General features: G+C 50.1%; 1 protein-coding gene across 1 annotated transcript in view; it reads left to right on the top strand.

Moving 5' to 3' along the window:
- The window catches only part of LOC144820052 (long-chain-fatty-acid--CoA ligase ACSBG2-like), a 452,754-nt gene that overhangs the window by 253,565 nt on the left and 171,200 nt on the right, over positions 1-27,989 (top strand). The window contains exon 8 of the mRNA XM_078677706.1: positions 9,378-9,565. Within this exon, the coding sequence (XP_078533832.1) occupies positions 9,378-9,565 (188 nt within the window). The remainder of the gene's footprint in view (positions 1-9,377; positions 9,566-27,989) is intronic.

Genomic DNA, 27,989 nt, shown 5'->3' with positions numbered 1-27,989 from the left:
TACATCAGTTGGACCTTGCGCCCATAACTGCTGCGGAACATTAGACAATCTTGAATCAAAATCTCGTAATACATAGTGACCCTTAAAGTCACGTAGGAACAGACGTATTCCCTCTGGGGAACAACAAATAATTGCACCTAATTCTTTCAATGTCTTAATACCCAATAGATTTTCTGGACATGACTTAGTAAGTAACAGATCAGTAGTACGGGACAATGGACCTACCTCTAGAGTAACTGGCTGAGATATTTCATTAACTATGGGTTTTCCTGAAAATCCAAGGGAAACATTTCTTGAGCCTGAGAGCGGAGCCCCTGGAACTTCGGCGTGACTAATTGTGGTCCTACTTGCCCCTGTATCGATCAGAAATTTTCTGTCTTTCCCTAATACTTGACTATGAACATAGGGACCTTCTTGGTCTACAGGTATCTCGATGAGAGGCAAGCCTACCTCCCTCTCTAGGCTGTTTCATGTATATGACTGGTACTCTGGATACTCAGACTGTGCATACTGGTACATCTGCGATGTAACGTGCTGTGTTGCAGCAATAGGCTGCGGTACTGTAACTGTCTGTGGTGCATTCTGTGACTGAGGAGCCTGTGAAACTTGTTCTTGTCTAGGCGGACGTGGTCTTTCTTTAGTCTTACCAGTAGCTATGTTGTGCTTCAGAACTGCACACTCGTTTATAAAATGACCTGGCTGTTTACAATAATTGCAGTTCCCTTTAACGGGAGCTGCAGGATGACTGGCTTGATTCGGACCCCTCTTCTGACTGTCTTGGGGAATAGATTGTGCAACTAGCACTTTCATTTTCGTGTCTTTCATACGTTTTCTCTCGTGTTCTTGCTCTTCTCTGATTCTATTCTGGTGGTACTGGAGCATCTGGAGCATCTGGGACGGACTATTTGCTTGCCAGGTGCTTTCGACTTTCAAAACTCGGTTTTTAATCTGTGGACTTGAATTCTCGACCAATTTGGTAACGAAAAGATGAGGGTATGACTCACTACTTGTCTTGAGACCACTGTTAATACTGAAACATTTCTCGAATCTGGAATAAAAATCACTAATATCTTCTTCTTGTTTCTGTTTGCAGGCTGAGATTGCATCCCAGTCTTCTTTCCTAGTTGTCAATAATCTGGGTAAAACTTGAATCAATAATTCTGGTAATTCTTTACATTTATCTCCAAGACCGGTCCCTGGTACTCGTGCCTTGTCTTCAGCTTCTAGAGCTGTCCAATCGATCTTTTTCTCTCCCACCTCCCATTCTTTTTCCTTTAGCTTTTCATACACCCCTGCGGGTAGCAGAACTTTTAACATTTTAATGATATCTGGGTAGGTGTATTCTCCCATACGGAGCATGTCTTTTAATTCTCGATGGAACCCTGCTGGATCTTTGTCATGACAGGGAATTAATTTCTTCATCTCGAGGAGTTCCATCTTTGATATCGGAGTGTATACAAACACTCGTTGCATGTCGCCACCCGCCCCTTGGACTGGGTGGACTTCTCGTAACGGATTCTGTCTGTCTATGTAAAACGGTTTACTTTCTGGGGGTGAGACATGAACAAAATGCGGGTTCAGGAACGTTCTATACTTGTGGCGCTGTTCTAGAATGACACTAATTAAATCGGTACCTAGACCTCTCCATCTATACTGGAGTAACTCGTTCAGGATATCATGTAACGGACCTGGATCAGAATGTTGACCCTCATACAGGGTAATGAGGTGCTGGATCATATACATACCCACCAGTCGTTGCTCGGCTGGGGGCAGTTTCAGAAACATTTGTGCCACTATTTCGTCTGGAAAAGTGGTAGAATCAGTAATCCATCGGACTGCTGATCGGGCTAGTTCTTGTTCGTGCATAGTACTTAATTCGCTATAACCGACTCGTGATTTCAGAATGTGATCGGTAGCTTGAAATACTTGTTCGAGAGAGCGAGGCTCTCGTGCTGGATGATGAAAAATAGACTTAGGTTCTGGACGTAAATGGCGATCTGGAAATCTGGATTTTCCTACATACGCTATTCTGACGGGATTCTCGTCTTCCTCTTCAGGATCAGAGGCACTTTCTTTCTCGCTTACTTGTGCTGCTTTACGCTGTTCGTGTAACTTTATTATTTCTTTACGAATTTTCTTGTACATACTTTCCATGGCACTAATGGTCTTGTGCTTACCCTCGGCTATATTATCACTCCACCTTGTTAGGATTCTCATGTCGGCGGGATCTTTAGTCGGGTAATCTTGTTCTCTTATTAGACAATTGATCAGGAACTTTAATATCATGAGCTGAATCTCGGCTTTCCTTTGGGACATAATCTCGCCAATACTTTCTGGATCATCCCCTGTACGGATGAAACGATATATTCTGTCTAGATCTTCTTTCATATTCGGTAAGGTGACTAGATACTCGGTCACTCTTCTTACACGCAAGGAATATAAAACCATAGTATTTTCGCCTGGAACTGGATCATAACTACATTCGTTAAGGGCTTGCCTGATTTCTGCGACAGACTTATTACTCTTGGGAGTACGCTGTGATGCTTGAGCATGTAATTCGAGTGCTGATAAACGCTTGTGTGGCGGCGGGGTTTGAGGAGGACCTCCTCCTGCGGCCCCTAGACTAGAATCGTCAACTGACATTCTTCGTGCTTGCAGGGTCGGTAATTGTAACGTGGGCTGAACTTGTATGGCGGGCTGACCCGGGGGTACCGTAACAGGTACTCCGGTGCCTGGAAGAGCGGGAAGTGCCTGATTTACAGGGACAGGTGGAGCGCGAACTGGATTTGCATATTCTGGGACGGTGTCATCCAAATAGGACGAAATGAAAATATCAGCTGCGGTCGGTTTGTGACGTAGCTTGGTCGGAACTAATGGTGGCGGGAAATTACTGGATGCCTCCGGGGTCGCTTTTGGCACACCTTCGGCAAGAAGAGGATACATACCCTTAATAAGGGCATGCCTCTGTCTGTCTGACTGTTCGGCTTTGACTTGTTCACCTATCTCGATTAATTCTCTTTCTTGGGCTCGTTCTTGGGATTCTCTACTTAACTCTGACTTTCTGACTTCCTTTTCCGTTCTTCTATGCGCTTCCTTACGCCATAACTCGATGGCATCTTTCTGTGACTGTCTGGCTTTCTTTTTCCATAATGCTTCTTCTACTCGCATGATACATTCGGCATCCCATGTACCCGATACGGGCCATCTATACTTTTCTTCTAACTGTTTGGTATACTCTACCCATAAATCTAAATACAATATGGCGCTTATGCCATGTTTCTGATACATAAAGTGACCTGGACTGTCCCTTGGCGGAACAGGAACTGCTGCTTCCAGCAGACCCTTTCTAGTTTTTAACTGACGTAACTTTGAAAAGAGCGGCATTCTAAACTTAAATCGGAACACAATACAATACACGAAAAACAATAACAATTGGGAAAACAATTCAGGCATACCACGACATTGAAAATACATTAAACAACATCATAAATAACAGTTCGAACAGAATACTACCTGAAAAATACTGAAAACAGAAACAGAACAGAATTCTCGAGAACGGAACAGACTAGAGTTACTGGATGCACTGCTGTAACAGTACGGAACATACCGGTCCCCTAAAGGAACACATCAAGACCCGTATCCACCTAGGTGGACACTTCGTTTGCGGGCTTGGGTACCACCAACCCACGGACCAGAGTCAATTTAGACTGACCCTGTCTAGACACTACCCCAGCAATGGTACTCACCGGGCAGCACGGAACGGAAAGCCTCGGACGGGACTGGACTACGACGACGAACTTCGGACTTCGGACTTCAGTTACGGGTGGACCTCCGGATACCTCGGACCTTGGACTCTCGGCTTGGGCTCTGGTCGGGACTCGCCGCGTTCCTCCACCGTCTCGTTCGGATGCTGGACCGCCTCCTCCGTCTCCTCCGTGGGCCTGAGGGATACTTAAAGCAGAAATATCTGCACTTGGCCAGAAGAGTTCCGTCACGACTGCAGGGGGTCAGGGGGTCGGCGTGGCTTCACCGACGCGTGGGGAACGGGCAAGTCCCTATTCGGGCGCCATTATGTGGTAAATAAATAAATAATACCCTATTTTTGAGTGCATGAATGAATAAATAACAGATAGCTCAATAAATAAGAGTCAAGATTCGAGGTAGTAGGAGTTTTGCAGGTTTATTACAGCATAAGGACAGGATCAGGACAACCTGCATAGGATGAGCAGAACGACAGGGCCCAGCAGGACAACTGGGACCCAGTAGGGGAAAAAAGATGCCCAGCAGCTGCTGGGGCTTGGTCTGGGATGAGCGCGCTAACATTCAATAACATAACATTGATATATATATACATAGCGCAAACACATAGCATTACATTGCAGTAGGCGTAACAGTGGGTGGAATAGAAGGCGTGACGTGTAACAGTCGCGAGAGATAACAGCAAAAGTGGGTGTAACTGGGAGTTTACATAGACATGTGATGCAAACGTAACAGAATATGTCATGAATGGGCGGAAACATAGGAGGGGGCTGCCTAAGGAGCCGGGACCTCTAACCTAATGGTGCGCGAAAACTGGCAATGACGTGTTACTAGGAGAAGTTGGGGGTACGAACTCTGTGCTAGGAGCCGAGACTAGAGTCTGGAGGGTCGGAGCGACATGTACCTAATCCTATCTGGTATCTAATGTTTAGGGAACATGTTGATATAAACTAGAAGTCATGAGGGGAAAAGCTAACCTGGTTCTAAGACTGGACCATGCATTATTCTACATGTAGTACGTGAAGAATATTAAATGACCATTAAATACAGTATTTCTCTAACGTGGAGCCGAGAAGGCTAGACACTGACGGAAACTATTGATGCAGTTCAGTAGCTTAGGAATGCAGAAGAGGAGGACTGAACTGATAGCAGGAACTATAACATACTTTTGGCAGACTCAGAGGCAGAGCCGGGGTGCACCGGGCACTGCGAGGCAGGAAGTAAGTGAAGGGTCGAGGATACAGGTGGGGGCTGTATCGCTCCTCAGCGAGGCTTTCAGGAGACAGGAGCTGAATCTGTGGTCCGGGCCCTTTTGAGGCCTAGAAACGGGGACTTTATAATTGAATAACGTGTACACTGAGAAACGTGGCAACATTACTTACATAGGCCTGATATTCGTAGTATTCACGAGGACTGGAAAATAGCATACTAGGGGTGGACACAACTGTAATTGCGTCTTTAATCAGAAATGGGGAATAACATATGCATATTGGTCATGCATACATAACATATGATGGATGAGGCGTAGGGACACAGAACATGGCAAAATTTACTTTTCCACAACTTGGCCCTTTTTCCCCAAACTTTTTCGCTTTTTGCCCCCCTAATTTGAAATGTCTCCCCCATGGTAATAAACCTGTATAGGCCATGTGTGGTGTGAGACACCTTGTTAATATGTAATGTCATGCAATGGTGTGAGCACTTGTCAATTTCCCCCATTGTAAAATGTACCCTGGTGAAATGTTGTGTTTTTAAAATGGCTGCCATGGGTGTGCGTTGTGCCACCTGACTGCAGGAGGTTAGCAGTCTAGTTGTTAGGTACCCAGCCACCCCTGCATTTGGAGGGAAAGCCTGGCACCCAGGGTGCTCTACTCCTCCCCCTGAGCCAGTTAGAACTAGTTCGCCTGTCTGAGGTGGGTTAGCGGTCTAGTTGTCTGGTACCCAGCAATCCCAGCATTTGGAGGGACCTTCTAGAAGCTTTCTGGTATAGGGAGAGCAGTAGAGATGTAATGAGCAGAGACAGAGCTGGGACATGAATGTGAGGGGACCTGCTGCCAGGGGATACCGCCACTTGGGCCTGTGTGCTGGACCCTGCACCCATCCAGAACCCCCCTACTGTCCCCAGGGCTTGTAAAGCCCTACTTCAGGAGTTCAGGCTGCTGTGTAGGAGGAGCGCCACGCTGCAGTGGGGATGGTGAAAGCCTACCACCCTGTTTTGATGATGCCCCCATTACCTGCTGACATGGCCCAGTAGTGCCTACTGCTCTGTCCCCGGGCCCCTGAAGAAGGAGGGCCCTCCTAGGTCCCTGAAGCTGCCGGGACCTTGTGCCACGCAAACACTGCACCCAGAAGCGCCTGGAAGGGAAGGAGGACCTTGGACCCCCCAGGAGGTGAGAAGAGTTACCTTGGGGCTTTCTGCTGGGACTGTCCGCCCCCTTTTCGCTGTGCGTCTGGAAGTGTTGTGCCTAGTGGAAGCGCTGTGTGCTAAATCGCTGTGCCTAGAAGATGCGCTGTGTGCCTGCAAAGCGCTAACCTTGCCCAGGACTGTTGCAGCCTGCTGTGTCCTTGAAAGCGCTGGCCTGCAGGAGACTGCTTGTGTCCCTAGAGCGCTGTGACCAGGACTGCCCTGCTGATTGCCTGCTAAGCGCTATAATCTGGGAGCGCTGTACCTGCTAGGCGCTGGGGCTTGAGAAGTTGGCTGCCCCCCTAAGCGCCACAATCGTAAAGCGCTGTGTGTCTCTTGGAAGCGCTGTGCTGCAGAAGCACTGTGTGAGGAAGATTGTGCCCTCAAGGAGCTGCGGGCCGGGAGTTTTGCTGCCTGTTGTGCCCCTGTCAAGCGCTATACTGCCTGGGACTGCAAGAAGCATTGAGCCTCCAAGCGCTGGGGCTTGAGAAGCTGTCTGCCCCATAAGCGCCACAATCTTGAAGCTGTGTGTTAAGTGCTGTATTGCCATGGGAACTGCTGCTGGCCCAAGCGCTGTGAGCGCTTCTGTGTACTCTAAGCGCTGTATCCGGAGGACTGAGCCCCCAAAGTGATGTGCCGCCTTGAAGCGCTGTGGGGCCCCGGAGAACTGTTTATTGTGGAAGCGCTGTGCCCCTTTGAAGCGCTACTGGCTCACCTGTGGCCCTGGTACCCAATCCTGAATAGCGCTGTTGCTTTTCACAGCCGCCCCTCCCCGGGAGAACTGTAGCTGGGCCCTGTTAACTCTGGTTGATTTTGTGAGGGCCCCTCCCCCAGCTAAAGGAAGGGGGAGAGGGGATTACAAGCCATGCAGGTCCCGGGCCTAGTGTTTTCATGTTACCTGTTCAGGCATGATGCGCTCTTGCGCCTAATGTTTATTGTATGCTGAATATCCTGCTAAAGGTTTCATGCCCCCTGGTAGATGTGTTTCCTGCCCCATAATTTAGGCCTGCTCTGCCCTATGCCAGGTGTTGATGCTAGGTGCGTGAGGTTCTTTTTGCAGGGGATGCTGATGCAAGGTATGCTGGGTCGTCATACCTAATGGGTTATGTTAAGCTTAATGCCTGCTGCCAAGGATTAATGCCTGTGTTTGCCCTGCAATATTGACCCTGTGTTTCATGTATTTGATAACATTCTTTTTATTTCAGCTGGACTTACTTACCTTTTATTCTTTTCCCATTTCCCATGTAAATAATCCCCCCTGGCATTCATTGCCCTGGCGCCAGTTAGCGCCTTTTTTGTGATTACTGCTATTATTGTGTTTACCTTTGCAGGTTGGAGACAATACACAACTTAATCTTTTTCCAACCAGAAGCAGTGTCTCGTCTCTTTTGTGGTGTGCCTGGCGTGTCGTCTGTTTGTACTGCGTGAATGCTTCACACATGTCCTCTGAAGTTTGGCCTGCCCGCTCTGCTCCATGCTACCCCCTGTAGAATTGGCAACCCCATTTCTGACAGTGAGGAAATCTGTTTGTGTAATCTGGGACTTTAATTTCTTCATTACTACAGAATCCACACAGGTTACTGGGTTCTTTTCTCCATTCTCTTGATTTTATTGTGACACCCTCTTTTTTGTGCCTTTGCACAAACTGTGTGTTCAAACTACACTGAGCACTCATTTCACTTGTTTTAATGAAATGAAATGAAAGTTTTTATTGTTTCAGTTAATTAAAACCATAACAATACAATTTTATAAAATCAACTACTCATTTAAAATTCATTTTATATGGATAAATTCTCTATTAATTCATTCTAAGTCTAGTGCTAAAATTTGTTGTTAAAAAACAATTAAGCAATCCATGTTGTTTATAGTTCCAAGAGTTCTGATATTTATTCAGTTCAAAAGAGCCCTCTCATTGCGCTACCGCAGTTTTGTTGTCATTATGTGGTCCGGGTGCCTTGTTATGTTTTAACGCTTGAGCGTGAGCAATGAGGAACTTTAATAGTAAACAGTTCAAACGGGTGTCTGTTGGATTCAAAGTTGACATAATCGCGGATCTACACGTTCTTATGCCTCGTTCGTTCATTGCCCTTTTTAAGAAGACTGCTCGTGCTTGGGCTAAATTCGGTCAGATACAAATTAGATGAGTAAAGTCCTCCTTGCTGCTCCCACATAATCTACAGGTTTTGGGTCCGTCGTGTGGCCAAGTTGGTTGGTCCATAGTTGATGGAAAGTTTCCCAGACGGAGCCCCATTAACTTTTGTTTTTTGCAAGCCGGGAATTTAATTGTTTGATATGGGGCTGCAGTGAGAGTTTTATAGTTTGATATGACCATCCAAGCGTGTTTTCTTGTGCTGAACGTGGCTTTGTCGAGTAGAAGAGAATGGAATTTTGTTGACTTGTTTATGGCTTGTTTAAACACTGGATAAGGCAAATTCAGATCCCAGAGATTTCTTGTTCCAGTCTCAGTTATGGCCTTTTCAAGGTACTGGTTGTGTGGGGATTTAACATCATTTTTTATCTCTTCCCACAATGCTTGATGCAGATCTGAGGTTGCTATGTTCTGTTTCAAGCTATACCAGTACTTTATATTTGCGTACTTTCTTCCCACTATTTCATTTATTATTCCAAATTCCAATCTCATCTGCGCTGGTGAAGCTCCCCGTTGAATTTGGAAGGTGGATTTAAAGATGGCTGTCTGCATTTTATTGAGCAATTCCGCGTCTTTCCCGTGCAATCTTGTTTTAATGAATATGCATTCAGCAGTTAAATACGTAGGATAAAGATAATCCTTTGAGTAAAAGTGATTAATTTGGTCGTATCCTCTCCTGTTTATTTGACGTGGCGCCGTACAATACCTTAAATACTGGTATTGTATAAATCATGAAGTATGATCTCTAATGATACCTGATAGGACATTGTTGCATGTGGGAGTTTTATAACGTTGTCCTTTTGGGTCTATGTGCGGCTTTTGTGGTTTAAAATGGATTTTTATTTTTGAATACATCATTTCTTAGATTACGCTTTGATTGGTCTGTAAACCTGGTCTCACAATGCCAGCTCTTTTCTCCTGGTCCAAAAAACAAGTGCTAGATAAGAGCAACTTTAGCTATAATTCTAAGGGATAATTCATATCATAAGCCTACGAAAGCGAGAGTATTCAATAAAGGGAAACATTTTTGGATGCTGCAGACAACTCACTCTGTCCTCTCTCCAGTCCCAGGATTCCCTGTTTGACACACTGAAGGAGGTGCGACCCACTGTCTTCTTTGGGGTTCCACGGACTTGGGAAAAGTTTCAAGGGGTGCTGGTTGATGTGGAATCCAAGTCATCTTCCATGCAGAGGTCCATCAGCACTTCGACCAGGGAGCCTAGCCAGGCAACCAACCTCAACCACGTGAACAGGTATGTGACCTGAGGCACCGAGATGTGTCAGTTCATCTATTAAGTAGGTCTGGATGGAGGCGGTGCTTAGAATTATGGCTAACTTTGCTATTGAGCAAATCACGCACTTTGAGGAGTCAGAACATATAGGTCGCGAAGTCAAAAGGACTGGTAAGCAAAAAAATGCCATCAAGGGTTCGTCGTGCTGTTTTAATTTCATTGTAACTAAATAAAGCTTCTAGACACTTATATTATTCCTACATGTAATTTCTAATATCGTAGACAACAGCAGAGGTTGATTTCCACATCTTTAAACATAGCTTCTGTAATCTGTTGTTGACCAGATTCCACACACCACATCTACCTACAACACGAGCTACAATACAAACCTTCTTGGGAAGTGCTCTGCTGTGTGTTCAGCTTTTTTTAAACCTATAAAAATACATTTGAAAACTAGAATCTCTGATGCTGACTCTGATAAGTAACCACTTGCTTCATGGTCAAGAATTGCACCCATTATAGAAACGGGTACAGACCTCTACTCAGCTACACTGGGTGGTGTGTGTTGAACTTTATTGGGGGTGTGCCCTATGCAAATTAGGTCTTGCCCCTGCTGACACTGGCATGTGATTGCTGTTACTGTGCTGGCCATAGCAAGAGTAAAATTGTGCATGCTATCATACGCGCACTGGGGAGTCTCTCTGAGATGTAGTGAAATGAGGGACACCAGACTATTCTAGTACCCCAATAGGTGGGTGGGGAGCCTTCTGTTGAGCATGTATGTTTCCTCTTGTTCCAAAAAGAGGCAAAAGGGCCGGTGTCCTTGGACATTTACATTGTTGTTCTGAAACTGCGAGGTTTGTCCGTGGGCATCTTGGCGCTGCCTTTTCTAGAAGGAGAGAGAGCTGTCTCCACTCTCCACCTAGTGTCTAACCTAAAAGGGAGAGGTTTTAAACCATTTTCTATATTTCCGGGTTAGCGGGCGAAGTGTCAGCACAAGCAGCGCACGAGGTTCAGAGCCACAGTAAGGCACCCTCACCTCCTGCCATAACCCGAGGAAGTGTGACAATTTCACACTTGAGGTACACTGTGACCTCCCGTATTGCAAAGAAACAGGTTGAATTTTTCCTTTTCTAACACTGTTTATAATAAGGCAATTATTTGTTATAAACATCCACTTTTTCACTTTTCACTCCCGGTCCTGAAGAAAGCCCACAAGACCTATCTAGGCAATTTGGGCTGAAACATGGCGGCCATTTTTAATCACTAACTTTGAGTGCGTTAGAATCCCTAATACATTCGCGGAACGCACGATATTCAATACCCTTTGACAGGCTACCCGAATCCAGACCCAATAAAGCGAAGCATCTGGCTGTCCGGGTATTTTAACGAATTTGAGCACTATCCACATCACTTGATCTAACCATGGGTAAGAACCTCCAGGTGGAGGCTGCATAACCATACTGACCCGATGATTATGCACACACGTGAATGAAGAGCGGAGAATCAACATGGGTGCTGTGTGTTGAACTTTACTGGGGGTGTGCCCTATGCAAATTAGGTCTTGCCCCTGCTGACACTGGCATGTGATTGCTTTTACTGTGCTGGCCATAGCAAGAGTAAAATTGTGCATGCTATCATATGCGCACTGGGGAGTCTCTCTGCGATGTAGTGGAATGAGGGACACCAGACTATTCAAGTACCCCAATAGGTGGGTGGGGAGCCTTCTGTTGAGCATGTATGTTTCTTCCCGTTCCAAAAAGAGGCAAAAGGGCCGGTGTCCGTGGACATTTACATTGTTGTTCTGAAACTAATTAAGCCATATCTATATGATTTGGTTTGAAGTAAAGTTTGTAAAGTGCGAGGTTTGTCCGTGGGCATCTTGGCGCTGCCTTTTCTAGAAGGAGAGATAGCTGTCGCCACTCTCCACCTAGTTTCTAACCTAAAAGGGAGAGGTTTTAAACCATTTTCTAAAGTCAAGGAAATTGGGCTGATGTCCCCGGTGACAAGGCATCTGGCTCCAGAGACGAGAAGTAACATAAGAGACACTCCTGCCACCCCATGAGGTTTTTGTGAATTAGCCCCACTGGCACTTTTCTGGGTGTGCTTGATTGAAGTGGCTTATTAGGGATGTTCCAGGAGTTTTGTTTTTTAGGAAAGCAGGTCCTGAGTGACTAAGCGCTGTGTGTGCTATACAAAAAACTTTAAATGCTACTTGTTTTTAAGTCGAGCATCAGCGAGCATGCGCTGTCTGCAAGACCTGCAGTAATCACTCGTACTGAGTGTAATCCCGACTGGAGGCAAGGACATCACAATGGAAAAGGACAAGAATTCTACTACAAAAAACAGGACAAATATACACATGTTAAAATTATATAAGAGCGTTGCAATAAATAGAGTTAAAAGTCCAATAAAGACAATTTAAAAAGCTAAAAAAGAATAGGTGGGAATTACAGATTCACTCATGGGAAAAAATAAAATTTTAAAATAGCAGCAAGCACATTTAAGAGGCACTCTTAGCTGATTACAGAGCTCTGGGTCTTGATGATGGATCTACGCGTGTGCCACATCGCAAGTAAGAATCTAGAAAATGCAAAGACAAATAATGGGTGGGTCTCGTATTTTAATTGCCTGTAGGCCTCAGTATAATCTCTGATTCCCAGGTTTTTACACAACTGGAACACCCATTTGGACCTTGGCCTTCTATAAGCCGGACAGATGAGAAGGACATGAAGATCTGACTCTTCAGTTGACCTACACCCTGGGCAGGCCATCTTGATGCTTTCCTTCCAATTGTTTGTAAATGCTCTAAGGGGAAGCACCCCATGTCTAAATTGCAAGAACAATTTCTTAGCAAGGAGAGGTTGGATGTTGTCAAGCTCTGGTTCCAACTTGTATTGCAATTTAACGTCCAGGAACCTGTAAGTCAGGGAGCAAGTATTGATACTCTGAAGGAGTAGGAATAGGTTGTGTTCTTTGATAATAAGCTGCGGGTTTTGTTTTTAAGTGAGGGAGCAATTCTCCTTGGGCGAAGACCACAGGGTTGCCAGCCCCAATGTGTGACATCTGGTATGGATGTGGGATAACCAAGGTGTTGGACAGGCCCCATGAAGGGCTCGCTCCCTCCCCGCATGGCAGGGCCCTGGTACCGGCCCTCCAGGTGCTACCCGCAGAAGCAACCCGCAACCCGTCCCCCATGGGACGTCTACCCCCGGTATCCCCTGTGTCCCTGGCCTGGGCCACCGTCAGCACCCTTGCCCGGGCCAACCGCCATCTTGGACACTGCGCCACGAGGCCGCGTGGCCTCAGCTCGGCCCCAACCCCGGGCCTGGCCGGGCCCCGACATCCCGGCACCACCATCCACCCAGGAGGTGAACGGACCACTTGGCAGGTCAATGGGAGTAAGAAGTGTCGATGGCTCTCTCCCGCCAGGTGCCGATCACCCCCGGCCTCCCCGGGTGCCGGCTCCACCCCCCTGCTGGGTGTCTGGACTCCCTCATCCCGGACCTCCCGACCTCCAAGAGCGAGGGTCCGGACATCAAAGAGCGCCAGACCTATAACTGAGGCAGCCCCAGAACAGGAAGGCAGTTGTATCCTGGAGTCGAGAGACCCCGCGACGAACTCATCTTCGTGGGACCTGCTGGCGCTGCCGCGGCCCGTTGTACCTTCCACCTTCGTGGGACCTGCTGGCGCTGCCGCGGCCCGTTGTACCTTCCATCTTCGTGGGACCTGCTGGCGCTGCCGCGGCCCGTTGTAACATTCATCCTCGTTGGGACCTGCTGGCGCTGCCGCGGCCCGTTGCCACCTACGACCTCTTCGGGACCTGCTGGCGCTGCCGCGGTCCGACCCGTCCGAACACCGAGCTCGAGGATTGTGAGCTATCACCGTTCCACCGCCGTACCTACGGGTACCAAGACTGTCCCGCTACCCCCTTTTTCCTACTAGAGACTAGAGCTGAGAGGACCACCGTGTCCTGATCTCCTTGTATCATACTGCCTCATTTCAAGAACTGCCTATAAAAGGTATTAATCTGATCTTCGTGTGGTGTCCATCTGTGGGGGGGGAAGTTACCTGTCTGTGCAATCGCTGGAGACGGTCCTCTCTGGAGGCCTCTCCCCTTGTGCTCGGCCGACCCTCCAGGTCCCCGTCTAACATTGGTGGCCAGCGGCGGGATCCGAACCAACGCGTACCGTACAGACAGTAACTCACCCTACGACTAAAACCACAATGACGACCAAAGAGAACGGATCGGCAGAAAAGTTCCAGATGGAAAAGCTGGAAGAATACAACCACCGAGAGCTCAAACAATTTTGCATGGACTTAGGCATTGCTACCACCGGGCTAAGCACGAAAGAAGACTTCAAAAACGCCCTAGAAGCCTGGACAGAGACGAATACCGCCACCCCCCGGGACCCCGAAGCCCCGGAAGTCAACACCACCCTGACGGAAGAACGGAGAACAGGCCCCTCCCGAGAAGAGATCCAGGAGCGGGAAAAAAATAGACTACACGAGTTAGACTTGGCACGGCTCAAATTAGACGGAGAATTGAAACTGGCGGAACAAAAAATAAACTTAGAACACTTACGGCTCAGAGAAGAGCGAGAGGAAAAACAGAGACAGAGGGATCTCGAGGAAAAAAGACTGGCGTACGAACATGAGTGCAAACTAGCAGAGATAGAAATACGCAAACTGAACAAGAACCTAGGGGTGCCCGAGTCACCGCGCTCCCCGGGTACTATCAAGCAGAAGGATGTGGTCCGAGAATACCACCGAAACTACGACATACAGCAGTGGTTCAAGGCCTATGAGATCGCCATGACTGCCCACCGGGTCGCTCGAAGTGACTGGGGAGCCGGGTTATGGGGGAGATTCTTCAATGAGGGCCGTGATGCCCTGCTGCAGCTTCCGGACCATCAAATGACGTCCTATGACCACATGAAGGCCGCCCTCCTCAGTCGATATGGGCTTACGCCCGAAATGTACCGCCAGAGGTTCTGCAACTGCACCCGGATCCCAGGCACAACTTGGTTGGAATACGTGAACTATTTCAGCCGGGCCTTCGAGGGATGGATCAAGGGTAACAACGTAACCACTTACGAACAACTCTTCAATCTCATTGTGTGGGAGCACCTCTCCAACAACTGTTTCGTCGAGCTCAGGCAGCACCTCCTCGACAGTAAATTGACTGAACCACGGCAGCTCGCCACCGAGGCGGATCGGTGGGAGAGCACCCGAGTGGCCCGGAGTGGGCCGAACGAGCAGAACAGAACCAACCAAGGTCATCACCGTCCCCGGGGAGGAGGAGGAGGACAGGGCCGGGGCAGAGACGCTGCCCCAGTCGCTCCCGCTAACACCACCCCGCCCCCAGCAGGCCGGGGAAACCCCCCGATGCGCCCGGGGTTCCGAGCCAACGTTACGTGTCATCGATGCCAGCGAGTCGGCCACTATGCCAGTGACCCGACCTGCCCGAAGAACCAGGTTCCCGGGCCCCGCCAGGTGGCGGCCGCCGCCCTAGGAGAAGAACAGGTCTCCGAAGACTCTGAAGCATACGAGTCGGGGCAGTTCGAGTGGGAACCCGCCGCCATGACCCTGGCCTGCCTAGGAGGAAGGGACATGGTCCCGCGGACTCCCCTGCCCGCCAACACTCAGAAGTACAGCCAATGGGTGAGCATAAATGGGCGCAAGGCCGAGGCACTGCGTGACACCGGGGCCAGTGTGACGGCCGTCCGTTGTCACCTGGTGACCCCAGAACAAATCCTGCCAAACGTGCTTTGCCCCGTCCGATCGGCAGACAACTCGGAGAGCCTGTGTCGGATGGCCTGCGTCCCCTTCGAATGGGGAGGAGTGTCCGGCATGCTGAAAGTAACTGTCCGCGACGATGCCCCCGTGGACTGCCTCCTGGGGAACGATCTCGAGAGCTCCCCGTGGGCAGCTGTTGAAAGAAGAGAGCATCTGGGGATGTTGGGTCTCCCGGACTGGGCGTGCGTGACCACCCGGTCCATGGCCACCCGCACCATCCCGAGACCAGAAGAACCGGAATGGTCAGCACCTCCTCCCTCGATCGCTCCAGAAGAAGACTTCATCCATACCGACCACCCGGAACCCACCACAGAGGGGTCCGCACAGCCCCCCGAACTTCCCGACCTGGCTCAGTGGCGTCAAGAAGGGGGGCCCACCCAAGAACAATTCCGGCAGGAGCAAAAGACCTGTCCCTCCCTCGAGGGACTGCGACAGCAAGCGCTCGCCCAGGGCCAAGGCGACACCCCCGGGGCCCACTGGGTTTATTGGGACAATGATCTCTTGTACAGCGAGCAGAGAATCGCAGAGCTAGGGGCCGGTCGAGTGCTGGTGGTGCCCCTCCACTTCAGAGACTTCCTGTTGAACTTGGCCCATGATGTCCCCCTGGCTGGGCACCTGGGGCAAGTCAAGACCTACCACCGCCTGGTGACTCACTTTTTTTGGCCCAAAATGAGAAATGACGTCTCCAACCACTGCCGGTCCTGCCCGACCTGCCAGGCCAGCGGGAAGAGCGGCCGCAAACTCAAGGCACCCCTACAACTATTCCCCGTGGTGACCACCCCGTTCAAGAGGGTGGGAATAGACATTGTGGGGCCCCTGGACCCCCGAACAGCACAAGGGCATCGCTTCATCCTGGTCCTGGTGGACCACGCCACCCGCTATCCTGAGGCGGTCCCCCTTCGTACTATAACAGCCCCAGTAGTGGGTCGAGCCTTAATGGGGATCTTCTCTCGAGTGGGCTTCCCCCGGGAAGTCGTCAGCGACAGGGGTACGAACTTTATTTCAAAGTATATGAAATCCCTCTGGCAGCAGTGCGGGGTCACTTACCGATTCACAACGCCCTATCACCCCCAGGGAAACGGACTGGTCGAGCGGTTCAACCGCACTCTCAAGGGGATGATCTTGGGGCTAGAAGAACCCCTACGCCGCCAGTGGGACGTGCTACTACCGTGCCTCCTCTTCGCCTACCGAGAAGTCCCCCAGAAGTCCCTCGGCTTCAGCCCCTTCGAACTCCTGTACGGACACCCGTTCGCGGGCCTCTCAGCCTAGTGAAGGAAGAATGGGAAATGGCCCCCCTAAAAACCCCTCCAGACGTCTACAAGTACCTCCTGACCCTCCGCAATCAGACCCGGCGATTCAGGGAGATCGCCAAGGCCAATCTGGAGGCCAGTCAAGAGGACATGAAGAAATGGTACGATCAACATGCCTCCTCCATCGAGTTTGAACCGGGTCAGCAGGTATGGGTGATGTCCCCCATCGAACCGTGTGCCCTGCAGGACAAATGGACGGGGCCCTTCAAGGTGATCGAGCGCAAGAGCCCCGTCACCTATCTCATCGACCTGGAGTCCGCCCGGAACCCCCTCCGGGTTCTCCACGCCAACAGACTCAAACCACACTTCACGCGCTCAGAGCTCAGCCTGCTGATGGCTACCGACAGTGGCGTAGAAGGAGACTCCGAACCCCTCCCTGACCTACTGAGGACCCGTGAAAGAGATGGTTCGGTGGACGGGGTCCGACTCTCCGAGGCCCTGACCCCGGAGCAGCGTCAAGATTGTCGGGCCCTCCTGCTGCCGTTCGCAGACCTGTTTTCTCTCACACCCGGAGTCACCTCCTGGTGCCTGCACGACGTGGACACTGGGGACAGTCCTCCTGTCCGACACCGGGCGTACCGAGTACCGGATCGGGTACGCACCTGCATCCAAGAAGAAGTCTCCAAGATGCTCGCCCTCGGAGTCATCGAACCTTCGGACAGTCCCTGGGCCAGCCCGGTCGTACTGGTCCCCAAGGCCGCGGCCCCGGGCACCCCACCTGAGCTCCGATTCTGCATCGACTATCGGGGTCTGAACGCGGTCACCCGAACCGACGCTCACCCTATCCCCCGAGCAGATGAACTAGTCGACCGCATGGGGGCAGCCCGCTACCTAAGCATCTTCGACCTGACAGCGGGCTACTGGCAGATCGGCCTCACCCCCCGGGCCCAAGAACGTTCCGCTTTCTCCACCCCGGATGGGCACTACCATTTCAGAGTGATGCCATTCGGCATGAAAAACGCTCCAGCCACTTTTCAAAGACTGGTGAACCAGGTATTGGCGGGCCTCGAAGAATTCAGCGCCGCCTACCTGGACGACATCGCGGTATACAGCCGCCACTGGACAGACCACCTCCACCACCTCCGAGAGGTCCTGCAGGCCCTCCAACAGGCCGGCCTAACAATCAAGGCCAGCAAGTGCCAAATCGGCCAGGGGTCCGTGACCTACCTCGGACACCAAGTGGGGAGCGGTCTGGTGGCCCCCCTTCAACTCAAGGTAGCTGCCATTCAGTCCTGGCAACCCCCCGAAACACAAACCGAGGTCCGAGCCTTTCTGGGGATCACCGGATACTACCGGCGGTTCGTGAAGGACTATGGCAGCATTGTGGGGCCCCTCACGGAACTCACGGCGAAGAACCACCCAAAAAGAGTCAACTGGACTTCCGACTGTCAAGCGGCCTTCGAGAAGCTGAAGGCCGCCATGTGCACCGCTCCTGTGCTCCAGGCCCCCGACTACAGCCGCGAGTTCATCGTTCAGACCGATGCCTCCGACCATGCTATTGGGGCCGTCCTCTCCCAACTGAACCCCGAGGGAGTCGACCAACCAGTGGCCTTCATCAGCAGACGCCTACTGCCCCGCGAGCAGCGCTGGAGCACTATTGAGCGGGAGGCCTTCGCCGTAGTGTGGGCCTTCAAGAAGCTCCGACCTTACCTCTTCGGAACCCACTTCCGGGTACAAACAGATCATCGGCCCCTGCAATGGCTAATGCAAATGCGGGGGGAGAATCCCAAACTATTGCGGTGGTCCATCTCCCTGCAGGGGATGGACTTCACTGTAGAGCATCGCCCTGGTCAAGACCACGCCAACGCGGACGGCCTGTCCCGCTTTTTCCGCCTCGACGAGGAAAGTCCCCAAGAGGATGGGTGACTCTCCCCGCCTTCAGCTGGGGGGGACGCATGTTGGACAGGCCCCATGAAGGGCTCGCTCCCTCCCCGCATGGCAGGGCCCTGGTACCGGCCCTCCAGGTGCTACCCGCAGAAGCAACCCGCAACCCGTCCCCCATGGGACGTCTACCCCCGGTATCCCCTGTGTCCCTGGCCTGGGCCACCGTCAGCACCCTTGCCCGGGCCAACCGCCATCTTGGACACTGCGCCACGAGGCCGCGTGGCCTCAGCTCGGCCCCAACCCTGGGCCTGGCCAGGCCCCGACATCCCGGCACCACCATCCACCCAGGAGGTGAACGGACCACTTGGCAGGTCAATGGGAGTAAGAAGTGTCGATGGCTCTCTCCCGCCAGGTGCCGATCACCCCCGGCCTCCCCGGGTGCCGGCTCCACCCCCCTGCTGGGTGTCCGGACTCCCTCATCCCGGACCTCCCGACCTCCAAGAGCGAGGGTCCGGACATCAAAGAGCGCCAGACCTATAACTGAGGCAGCCCCAGAACAGGAAGGCAGTTGTATCCTGGAGTCGAGAGACCCCGCGACGAACTCATCTTCGTGGGACCTGCTGGCGCTGCCGCGGCCCGTTGTAACCTCCATCTTCGTGGGACCTGCTGGCGCTGCTGCGGCCCGTTGTACCTTCCACCTTCGTGGGACCTGCTGGCGCTGCCGCGGCCCGTTGTACCTTCCATCTTCGTGGGACCTGCTGGCGCTGCCGCGGCCCGTTGTAACATTCATCCTCGTTGGGACCTGCTGGCGCTGCCGCGGCCCGTTGCCACCTACGACCTCTTCGGGACCTGCTGGCGCTGCCGCGGTCCGACCCGTCCGAACACCGAGCTCGAGGATTGTGAGCTATCACCGTTCCACCGCCGTACCTACGGGTACCAAGACTGTCCCGCTACCCCCTTTTTCCTACTAGAGACTAGAGCTGAGAGGACCACCGTGTCCTGATCTCCTTGTATCATACTGCCTCATTTCAAGAACTGCCTATAAAAGGTATTAATCTGATCTTCGTGTGGTGTCCATCTGTGGGGGGGGAAGTTACCTGTCTGTGCAATCGCTGGAGACGGTCCTCTCTGGAGGCCTCTCCCCTTGTGCTCGGCCGACCCTCCAGGTCCCCGTCTAACACAAGGTAAATTACCTCCTCCTAGAACAGAAAGTACATCCTTCAGTTCCTCCCTATAATTTGACAGCTCAGGCGTGCTCCATAAGCGGTGTCAGAATAAAAGCTGGCAGAAGGCAATTATTTCACTTATCAGGCCAATCCCAAGATCCATCCTCAAAGGTGTTAGGGGAGTACTCTTCGGAAGACTCAAAAGTTGTCTAAGGAAGGAATTCTCTGTTGTAGCGAGGACATTTGGATGGCAGGGGCCCCAGAGCTCCACACCATAAAGAGGAGCTCCCCTTGCCTGTATTTTATAGATTTCAGCTGGCGGACCTACAGCTTTTTGGGAACAACTTTTATAGACTTTAAGAATGCCCCCAATGGATTGTGTGAGTTTTAAGTTTGCTTTCTTTACTTGGGTCCCCCAGTTCACCTTATTGTTAAGGGTGAGACCCAAGTAATCGAAGGTAGAAATTTTTTCTGAGGGCTTTACATCCATTTGTGGCTGTGGACAGTTTGTAGTTTTTGTTTTGAATACCATGTATTTCGTTTTTTGGAGGTTTATTTCCAGGTCCCTTTTCTTACAAAATTTACAGAACTCGTCTAGAACCCGTTGCATACCCATTGGTGACATGGAGAGTAGCAGAGTGTCATCCGCGAACATAAGCGCAGGTATTTTATGATTCGCTAGCCTTGGTGAATCTATATCTTTTATTGCCAGCAGGGTTTCTATTAAACCATTTAAAAAGAGGGAAAACCGGGTCGGTGAAAGCACACAACCCTGTCTCACCCCTTTCTCCACTGGAAAGGGAGCTGTCAATTCCCCTTTTTTACTGTATCTAATTCTCGCAAACGTGTCCTGGTGCAACCGTATCAGCAGATGGCATAAATACTCTGAAGCACCCATATCCCAAAGGATGCCCCAAAGCTGGTCACGCTGCACCATATCGAATGCGGATTTAGGATCCATGAAGGTTAGGTAACGGCTGCCGCCATTCAAAGTCACTGTTTTCCAATGGATCAGTTGCAGTCTGAATAACTGGTCAAATTGTTGACATTTTGCTTCTAAAACCCGCTTGAAGGGGAGTTAAGATGTTTTGATCGTCAATCCATGACTGCAACCGACGCAAAAGAATGTGAGCAAATAACTTTTGCGTCACGTCGATTAAACTTATTGGGCGGTAATTAGCAGAGTTAAGCGGGGAGCCCTTCTTGTAGATAGGGATGATTTCTGCGCCTGCCCGTGTTGGAGGAAGTTCCATACCTTGAAGGATGGCATTAGATAGCACCCTTAGATAGGGAACCCACACTGATCCTTCATTCTTGAATAAGTAGGCAGGTATTTCATCCAGACCTGGCGCTTTGCCTGGAAGAATTTTGCCCAATGCTGTGGTGACTTCCTTTACAGTGCAAAGGGGAGCATTCGTATCCAAGGGAGTATTATGCCCAATAAGGTGCATGGCTGGTGCATTTCCTGCCACAGGACTGATGTATAATGTTTGAAAGTGCATCCTCCAGACTTCCTCCCCTAGGTTCGGTTCCTATTGCCGAGTTGCCTTCGGATTTCCCAGTTCTCACTAGGTTCCAAAAGCCTCTCGTATCTCTATTCTCTTGGGCTGTTTTAATTGCGTCCCATTTGTCTAATTCCCATGTTGACTTTGCTTCCGTCACAGTTTTTTTGTATACTGCCCTGGTTTCTTTAGTGCGAATAATATCCTTGTCTTTAACCGCTGTCAGCAGGGCACTTTTAGCATCCCTGCATGTTGGAGTGATTATTTTTGGGGCCTGAATTATTTTTAAATCTACATTATAGAAAAACACTGCAATTTTGGCAAACATTTCCTGGTGATTTTTGACTATCACCGCATGCAGTCTGGGCCTTGGTCGTTTGTTGGTGTTTGAAAAGCTAGTTCCAGATGGGGAATGATTTGTTCATAGAGGTTAGCCTTTTTGTCAATTGACTGAACAAATGTTCCCCAACGAACTCTTCTGCCTCCTTCTATTGCTACCAAATTTGTGATATCTTGGGTAGGTGGTCTTTGGTCTTGCTCAGGTTTCGGCTGTTTTATTTCTAGGACCAATGGGTTGTGGTCACTTTCACAGCGAGGATTTACTACAAAATCCACTACTCTGTGCCACAACTCCACGTCTATCAATAATGGATGATTGGCCCAGCTTGTTATAAGTAGGGGTGTCGGACTGTCGGATGGGAAACGGCCATTACATGCCCTTAGCAAGTTTGTATGGGTAAGAAAGTTCATCTGCAGGAGTAGGGGGGTCCAACTCCTGACCGGGTAAGTGTTACAATCAGGGATTGACCTTACAGCGTCCTCCTCACTAGTGATGGGGGTGTTTAGGCCGATTAAAGGTTCAAAGTGGCAAATAAAATCCCCCCCAAATATTATGTGCGAGGTCTCGGGCAGTGTGGGTAAGAAAGTTGCCAAACAGTCTAAAACCTGCGATGTCAGCCCTTGTTTGATCTGGCCGTGAGTAAATATCTATGACAGCTATTATCATATTATTAAAGAATATCAAAAGAATACACTGGACAATGTTTCTATCAGTTTGATTCTACAGCCCATATGTATACCAACCCAGGTGCAGAGGCCATCAGAGGTTCTCCCCCGGGCCCCTGTACAGCTGGGGTAGAGTATGCTACATACCCCACTCTATGTAGGAGGTTCCTTGATCAGGTTTCCTGAAACAGGCAGATCTCATGGGTATCTATATAGGCACCCCAGTCTGGGAGATCCATTTTTGAACTTAGGCCTGCTATGTTCCAGGATACGATCTTGGTGTTCAGAATGGAAGTCCCACTCTGCTGTGGATCTAAATGACAACCAGAACTATTCTGTATAGGAGGCCCACTCTGCTGTGTATTAGTGAGGAGGGTATATGCCTGCTCTCGATGCCCTATATGTCCCTGTGTAGAGTGGACTGAATTTCCTGGAAGAGGATTGGGTACACTCCGGTCTCCAGCCAGAGGAATAATCTTAGGAGGTTTTGCTGGCGATTGTTTACCAAGATTAGTACCTTCTAAGTAATGGAATTTGGTGGGAAATTTTGAGACCATGCTCAAGTTTTCATACCTGGGAGCTAGTCAATATACCAAGTCCAGGGTGCTGAAGCGATTGTTTACAGGGATGTTGAATTGCTCCCTATTACCCCACTCTTGTACTATATGTGGTGGCACATTACTCTGGGCACGCTTTTCCCATTTTTATACACACTGTCCACTCTTTCTAAGAGAGGGCTTGGGGGATAGAAAAAGCCCAACGGGAGTGCTTGTACACCTCCGGTTGCAATTGATGGTCCCCATTTAAGAATATGTTGGACAGCCCTTTTATCTCTGAAATTAATCAAAACACAGTCCCCTAAAATATATTTTTGTCTCTGCCCAAGCCAACCAACCCTACAGCCGTGAGACACTGCTTCTTCCCCCAGTCCGCCGTGAGGAAAACGGCTACCACCAGCGCTCTGCCTGTTCGCATGCCGTGATGGGAACGGCTGGAGCGGACCACATTTCCCAGCATCCTTCAGCGGCACCTGACGCGACGTGCAAGAAATCGCGCCCTAAGGCGAGATTAAAACCACCCAAGCCTCCCGCAACACGGCCCAAGGGTGGGCCCATCTGTGCCCGTCCGAGACTGTATGAGACTGGGCTGGCCCACCCCCCTTTCACCTGTGTAGTGGGTACGACCTTATGGACTTTGGCCTTTGCGGGACAACTTATGAACTTGGGTTCTTGAGAACTAATAATGCCACTGTACTTGCGATAGTCTAATTTAATGGGGTCTTTACATTGTTGCAGCACAGCAAATTATCTATAACTGTGTTTAACCATAGGCCTTGATTTTCACAAGAAAGGAAATAGTCATGGGGAAGACCACTCCCCCCGTCCATGGCCAATACTAGACAGAAACCCCCTAACCAAACCTCTATACCACAGCCCACTGCGATCGATAGAATGTTGCAACAGGTTTCCTGCGAAATTGAACGCACAGAGAGGCGTCTGTCCCACCAAGAATGCCTAGTATAACCCAGTTGGTGGAGTTAGTTACCCCTGTGGCATCTCAACAACAAGCTCCTTCCACTTCCCCAGATTTACCCCCTGCTCAAGCAAATCTAGTCACAATGAGAACCAGCAGGCTGGACAACAGAGGGAGGGGGAAAAGGAAAGGAGCCTCTCAGAAGAAGAGCATTGTTAGGGGGGACCGCACGAGGGGCATTCTTTGGGGACTCTGCCCACTATCATTGCAGGGGGCAGCCATCTGGATGCTTGCGATAAGAAAAAATTCCGAGCCCCTGGGTTGGGCTCTAGCGCTGAAATCGGAGCTCCTAAAATCTGAACTGAGAGATGGATTGAAAAGTATTGCCAATCTAAAAACATCTCTAGATGCATGGGGAACTAAAATTGATGTAGCTCTAAACTCTATTGACACCCCCAAGTCTATGAACAGGGCTATTATCCCCCAAGGAACGCAGGTCTCCTCGTCCCCTGGTGACCAGCACGACCCAATTGTAGGCCCAATACCCGTTCAACAACAGAACTTGTCCATCTTGACCAACTGTCCCCCCCCATACAAACCAACCTTTAAGCAGCCTCCATTGCAGGGCCTCTCCACCCTCCGTCAATGATCAAAATCCCAGTGTTGAGGCGCACAGTACAGTTATAGCTGATGTCCATCAGGCGCAACAACCAGTGTAAAATCACGCAAGGAACTCAACACTATCTAAGCCACGTCTGATAAACCCCTCCTTCCCCTGCATCGATCTGCCCCCAGAATCAACACTCTGGGCCAGATGTCGGTAAATCCTTTTTTCCGACTCATACCAAATCGGTAGAATCGGAAAACGGGATGTAGGTAAAAAATCAGTAAAATATACCGATTCAGTACCAATCGGAATATCCAATCGGTATTTTCCGAATCGGTATTTACCGATTTGGTAAATACCGATTCGGTAATTGCCATTCATTCCAATGGGCCTTCTGGCCCATAGGAATGAATGGGATCTACCGAATCGGTATTTGCCGATTCGGTAAATACCGATTCGGTAAATACCGAATCGGCAGTTTGAAATATTGACATGTGAGCCTCCTAACCAATCAGGGACACCCACCACACCCCACAACAAAAGCCAAGAGTAACCAACCAATCAGAATGAGGCACCCCTCCCCAGTACCTGGGAGTGGCCACACCCATGCAGGTGCAGAGCAACTGAACAATTTGCTGAGCAGGAGGAAACTGAGAAGAGCTGGCTTCCCAGAGCTTACCTGGTCATCATAATGGAGTCTCAGGAAGGTCAAAAGGATGGTGGAGAGCGTAAAATAAAAATAAAATTCAGCCCAGCAGAACTGCAGGTGCTTGCTGACGAAATTGTAAAGCACAACACCCTAATTTTTGGGAGACAGTCTCTGGATGTTGCAGAGTCTGTTAAGAGACAGACATGGCTTAACATACAGGCAAAGGTTAATGCCATTGGGGTGATGCACAGGCAGATCGACGACATCAAGAAAAGATGGTAAGACCTGCGCATCATCACCAAGAAGAAGATTGCTGATCAAACAAAGGAAGCTGGTGTGACAGGAGGTGGAAAAAACAGAGCACCGAAACTAACTGAGCTTGAGGAGCTCGTAGAATCAACCCTGGAGCCTGAATGCATACATGGAATTGGTGACTTGGATAGTTGTGCCACAGCAACAAAGAAACAAGGTAAGATACATGGACCTTAATCCCCACCCATTACCCTGCCCCCCTTCCCCACTGTGTGTAAGCATTACACTCCTGAACAGCTTTTACTCGGGGCCAGCAATGCATCATGGGGGACGTAGTCATAGTTACTTACATGCAATGCATACACCATACAATTCAGCAAGGCATGCCACACACAACTACAAGCACACAATGTACACTAGGCAAATGTGTGTAATCAATTTATTTAAGAAATACACACAGGTGAACAACACCAATGACCCTATGTCCATATGTTTTCACCGGAGAGTCCTCACGCAGTACAGCACCAGAAAGGGAGGAGAGGGCACCAGCACCTACAAGGAAGGAAAAGGAGAAAAAAAGCACAGATCATAGCGCTGTAGAGTGAGACAACAACACATCCCATGAGGCCTCAACACCTGAGCGAGCCACAACACCTCTGCCACAATCCCCTCTATTGTTCGGAACCCCTGAGTTGGAAGCACCATCGCATTCGCCAACACCAACGACCAAGTCGTCCATGCGGGGAAGGGCAAGGAGGCCTGATGTGCCCCCTCTGAGGATTCTGCAAACCTCAGATGAGGAGGATGAGGAGGGTAAAATACAAAGCATTCCACCTGTGGCTGACAAGGCCAGGCAGCAGAGTTCAGCAGGCGCTGCGCGGGCCAGTGTCCTTGGCAGAAGGGCACGTGAAAGTGCCGAGGGGCAGGAAGGAGAGAGCGTCTTCTGTGGGCTGGAGCCCACAATGGTAAAAGTACAGTGCCTGCAGGCGAAGGCAATGTTGGCCGTGCACAGGCAGGTGCGCAGCATCAATTACAAACTGTCGCACATTGACAAAGGAATAGGCAACATTGCTGGGAGCATGGAGACAATTGCTAAGGGGATGTCAGACATCACTCAGTACATGGGTGCTCTGTCTGACAAGTTGGACAGGGACCACTTAGAGCATTGCAGGGAGCGGCAGTGTATGCGACAGCAGTCCAAGGCCCTTAACCGCTTTGCCACAGCAACATCACTGCTGTGCCGGCGTTCAATTACCATGCAGGTTGCAATAGTCCACTGCTGCACAGACTTAACAAGGGGAATGGGTAGAGTCACCTCTGCAATGGAGCAGATGCTCACAAATCAAACAGGCACTGCTGGTGACACAGGTGTGGAAGAGACCGAAGGGTCCACCAGCAGGAGTGGCTCAAGCACACCTGTACCAGAGATGCGCAGGAGCGTCAGGCGCAGCAATGCTGAGTCAGTTCCCAGCCAAGAAATGGATACCAAGCCTCGTAAATCCCGCAATGAAGTGTGTGGCCATAAACATTAAACATTGCCTTCACCCCACAGGACTGCTCACAGTGAGGGTAACTGTGCACACGCAGTCATGGACACAGACATTGTAGGACAATGGCGTTTGTTCATTTGCATGCTGCAGTGAAAATTAAACCACATTCTTATAACACTACACCTGTCTGTGTCTCATTAATTACCTAGAAATATCGACGTGTGATCTCTGCCCGTCTCAATCTACCATCTGTTGCTGCTGCTCCTGTTGCTTGGGGCTCTGCCTGTTCTTGGTCATCATCAATGTCCTCTTGATGTGTCACCTCCACCTCTGTGCCTTGTTTGGTGGCAAGATTGTGCAACATGGCACAAGTCACTATTATCTTGCAACACAGGATGGGGGTGTACTGCCGTGCACCTTCACTCTTGTGAAGGCTGCGGAACCTGCTTTTGAGTAGTCCAAATGTGCACTCCACTACGTTGCGAGTTGACCTGTGAGCCACATTATAACGCCTCTCACTCCTGGTAGTTGGATTGAGGTAGGGTGTGAGCACAAAGGAACGCAGGGCATATGCACTATCGCCTATGGGGGAAAAAAGAGCGTCATTAGTTACGTATACATCACACATACATCTGCCATGACTATCAGGGTCTGTCACTGTTTACCTAGCAGATATCCATCGCCAAAATCTACAGCAACAAGCCGTGTGTATATCCCACTATTCTGGAAGATGTAGGAGTCATGGGTGCTACCTGGAAATTTGGCCACTATGTCTGTGATGATGTTGGCAGCATTGCATATCACCTGCACATTGATGGAGTGCGTTGACTTACGGTTTCTGTAGATGTGTTCAGTGGCTGCAGGTGGACAGAGTGGAATGCGGGTTCCATCTATGCAGCCTATCACGTGAGGGAAGAGTGCCAGTTGATAGAAATCAGTTTTTGTTTTTTCAAGCATTCTCTGCGTCATGGCCTCCAGGAACTTCCGGAAAAATCGTGATAGACAGCTCTGGGACACACCACCAACTGCAGCAATGACACTCTGGTAACTCCCAGAGGCAAGCAGGTGTAGGCTACAGAGCACCTGCACATGGGGTGGGATGGCGTGGGCCCTGGGTGTTGGGTGATCCAGGTATGGGTGGAGGTCCCTAATCAAGTCCAGGATGGTTCTGGGGTGTAGCCTGTACCTCTGCAGTGTCTCTGGCTCAGTCAGTTGGAATAGGGTGATCCTCTGCCTGTAGACCTGCTCCTCCCTTCTCCAGACCCTATCTCCTGCTGCCTGTAGCCATTGCCGCCTCGCAATCACATAGAATGCCGCCATTCTTGCAAAATTGTTGCATTTTTGGCCCCTTTTTAAAAGCTGCACCTA

Source organism: Lissotriton helveticus, chromosome 2_1, assembly GCF_964261635.1.
Source record: "Lissotriton helveticus chromosome 2_1, aLisHel1.1, whole genome shotgun sequence".
NCBI classification, from domain to species: domain Eukaryota; kingdom Metazoa; phylum Chordata; class Amphibia; order Caudata; family Salamandridae; genus Lissotriton; species Lissotriton helveticus.
The sequence above is the reverse complement of the archived record's forward strand: the minus strand, read 5'-3'. Positions and strand labels throughout refer to the sequence as shown.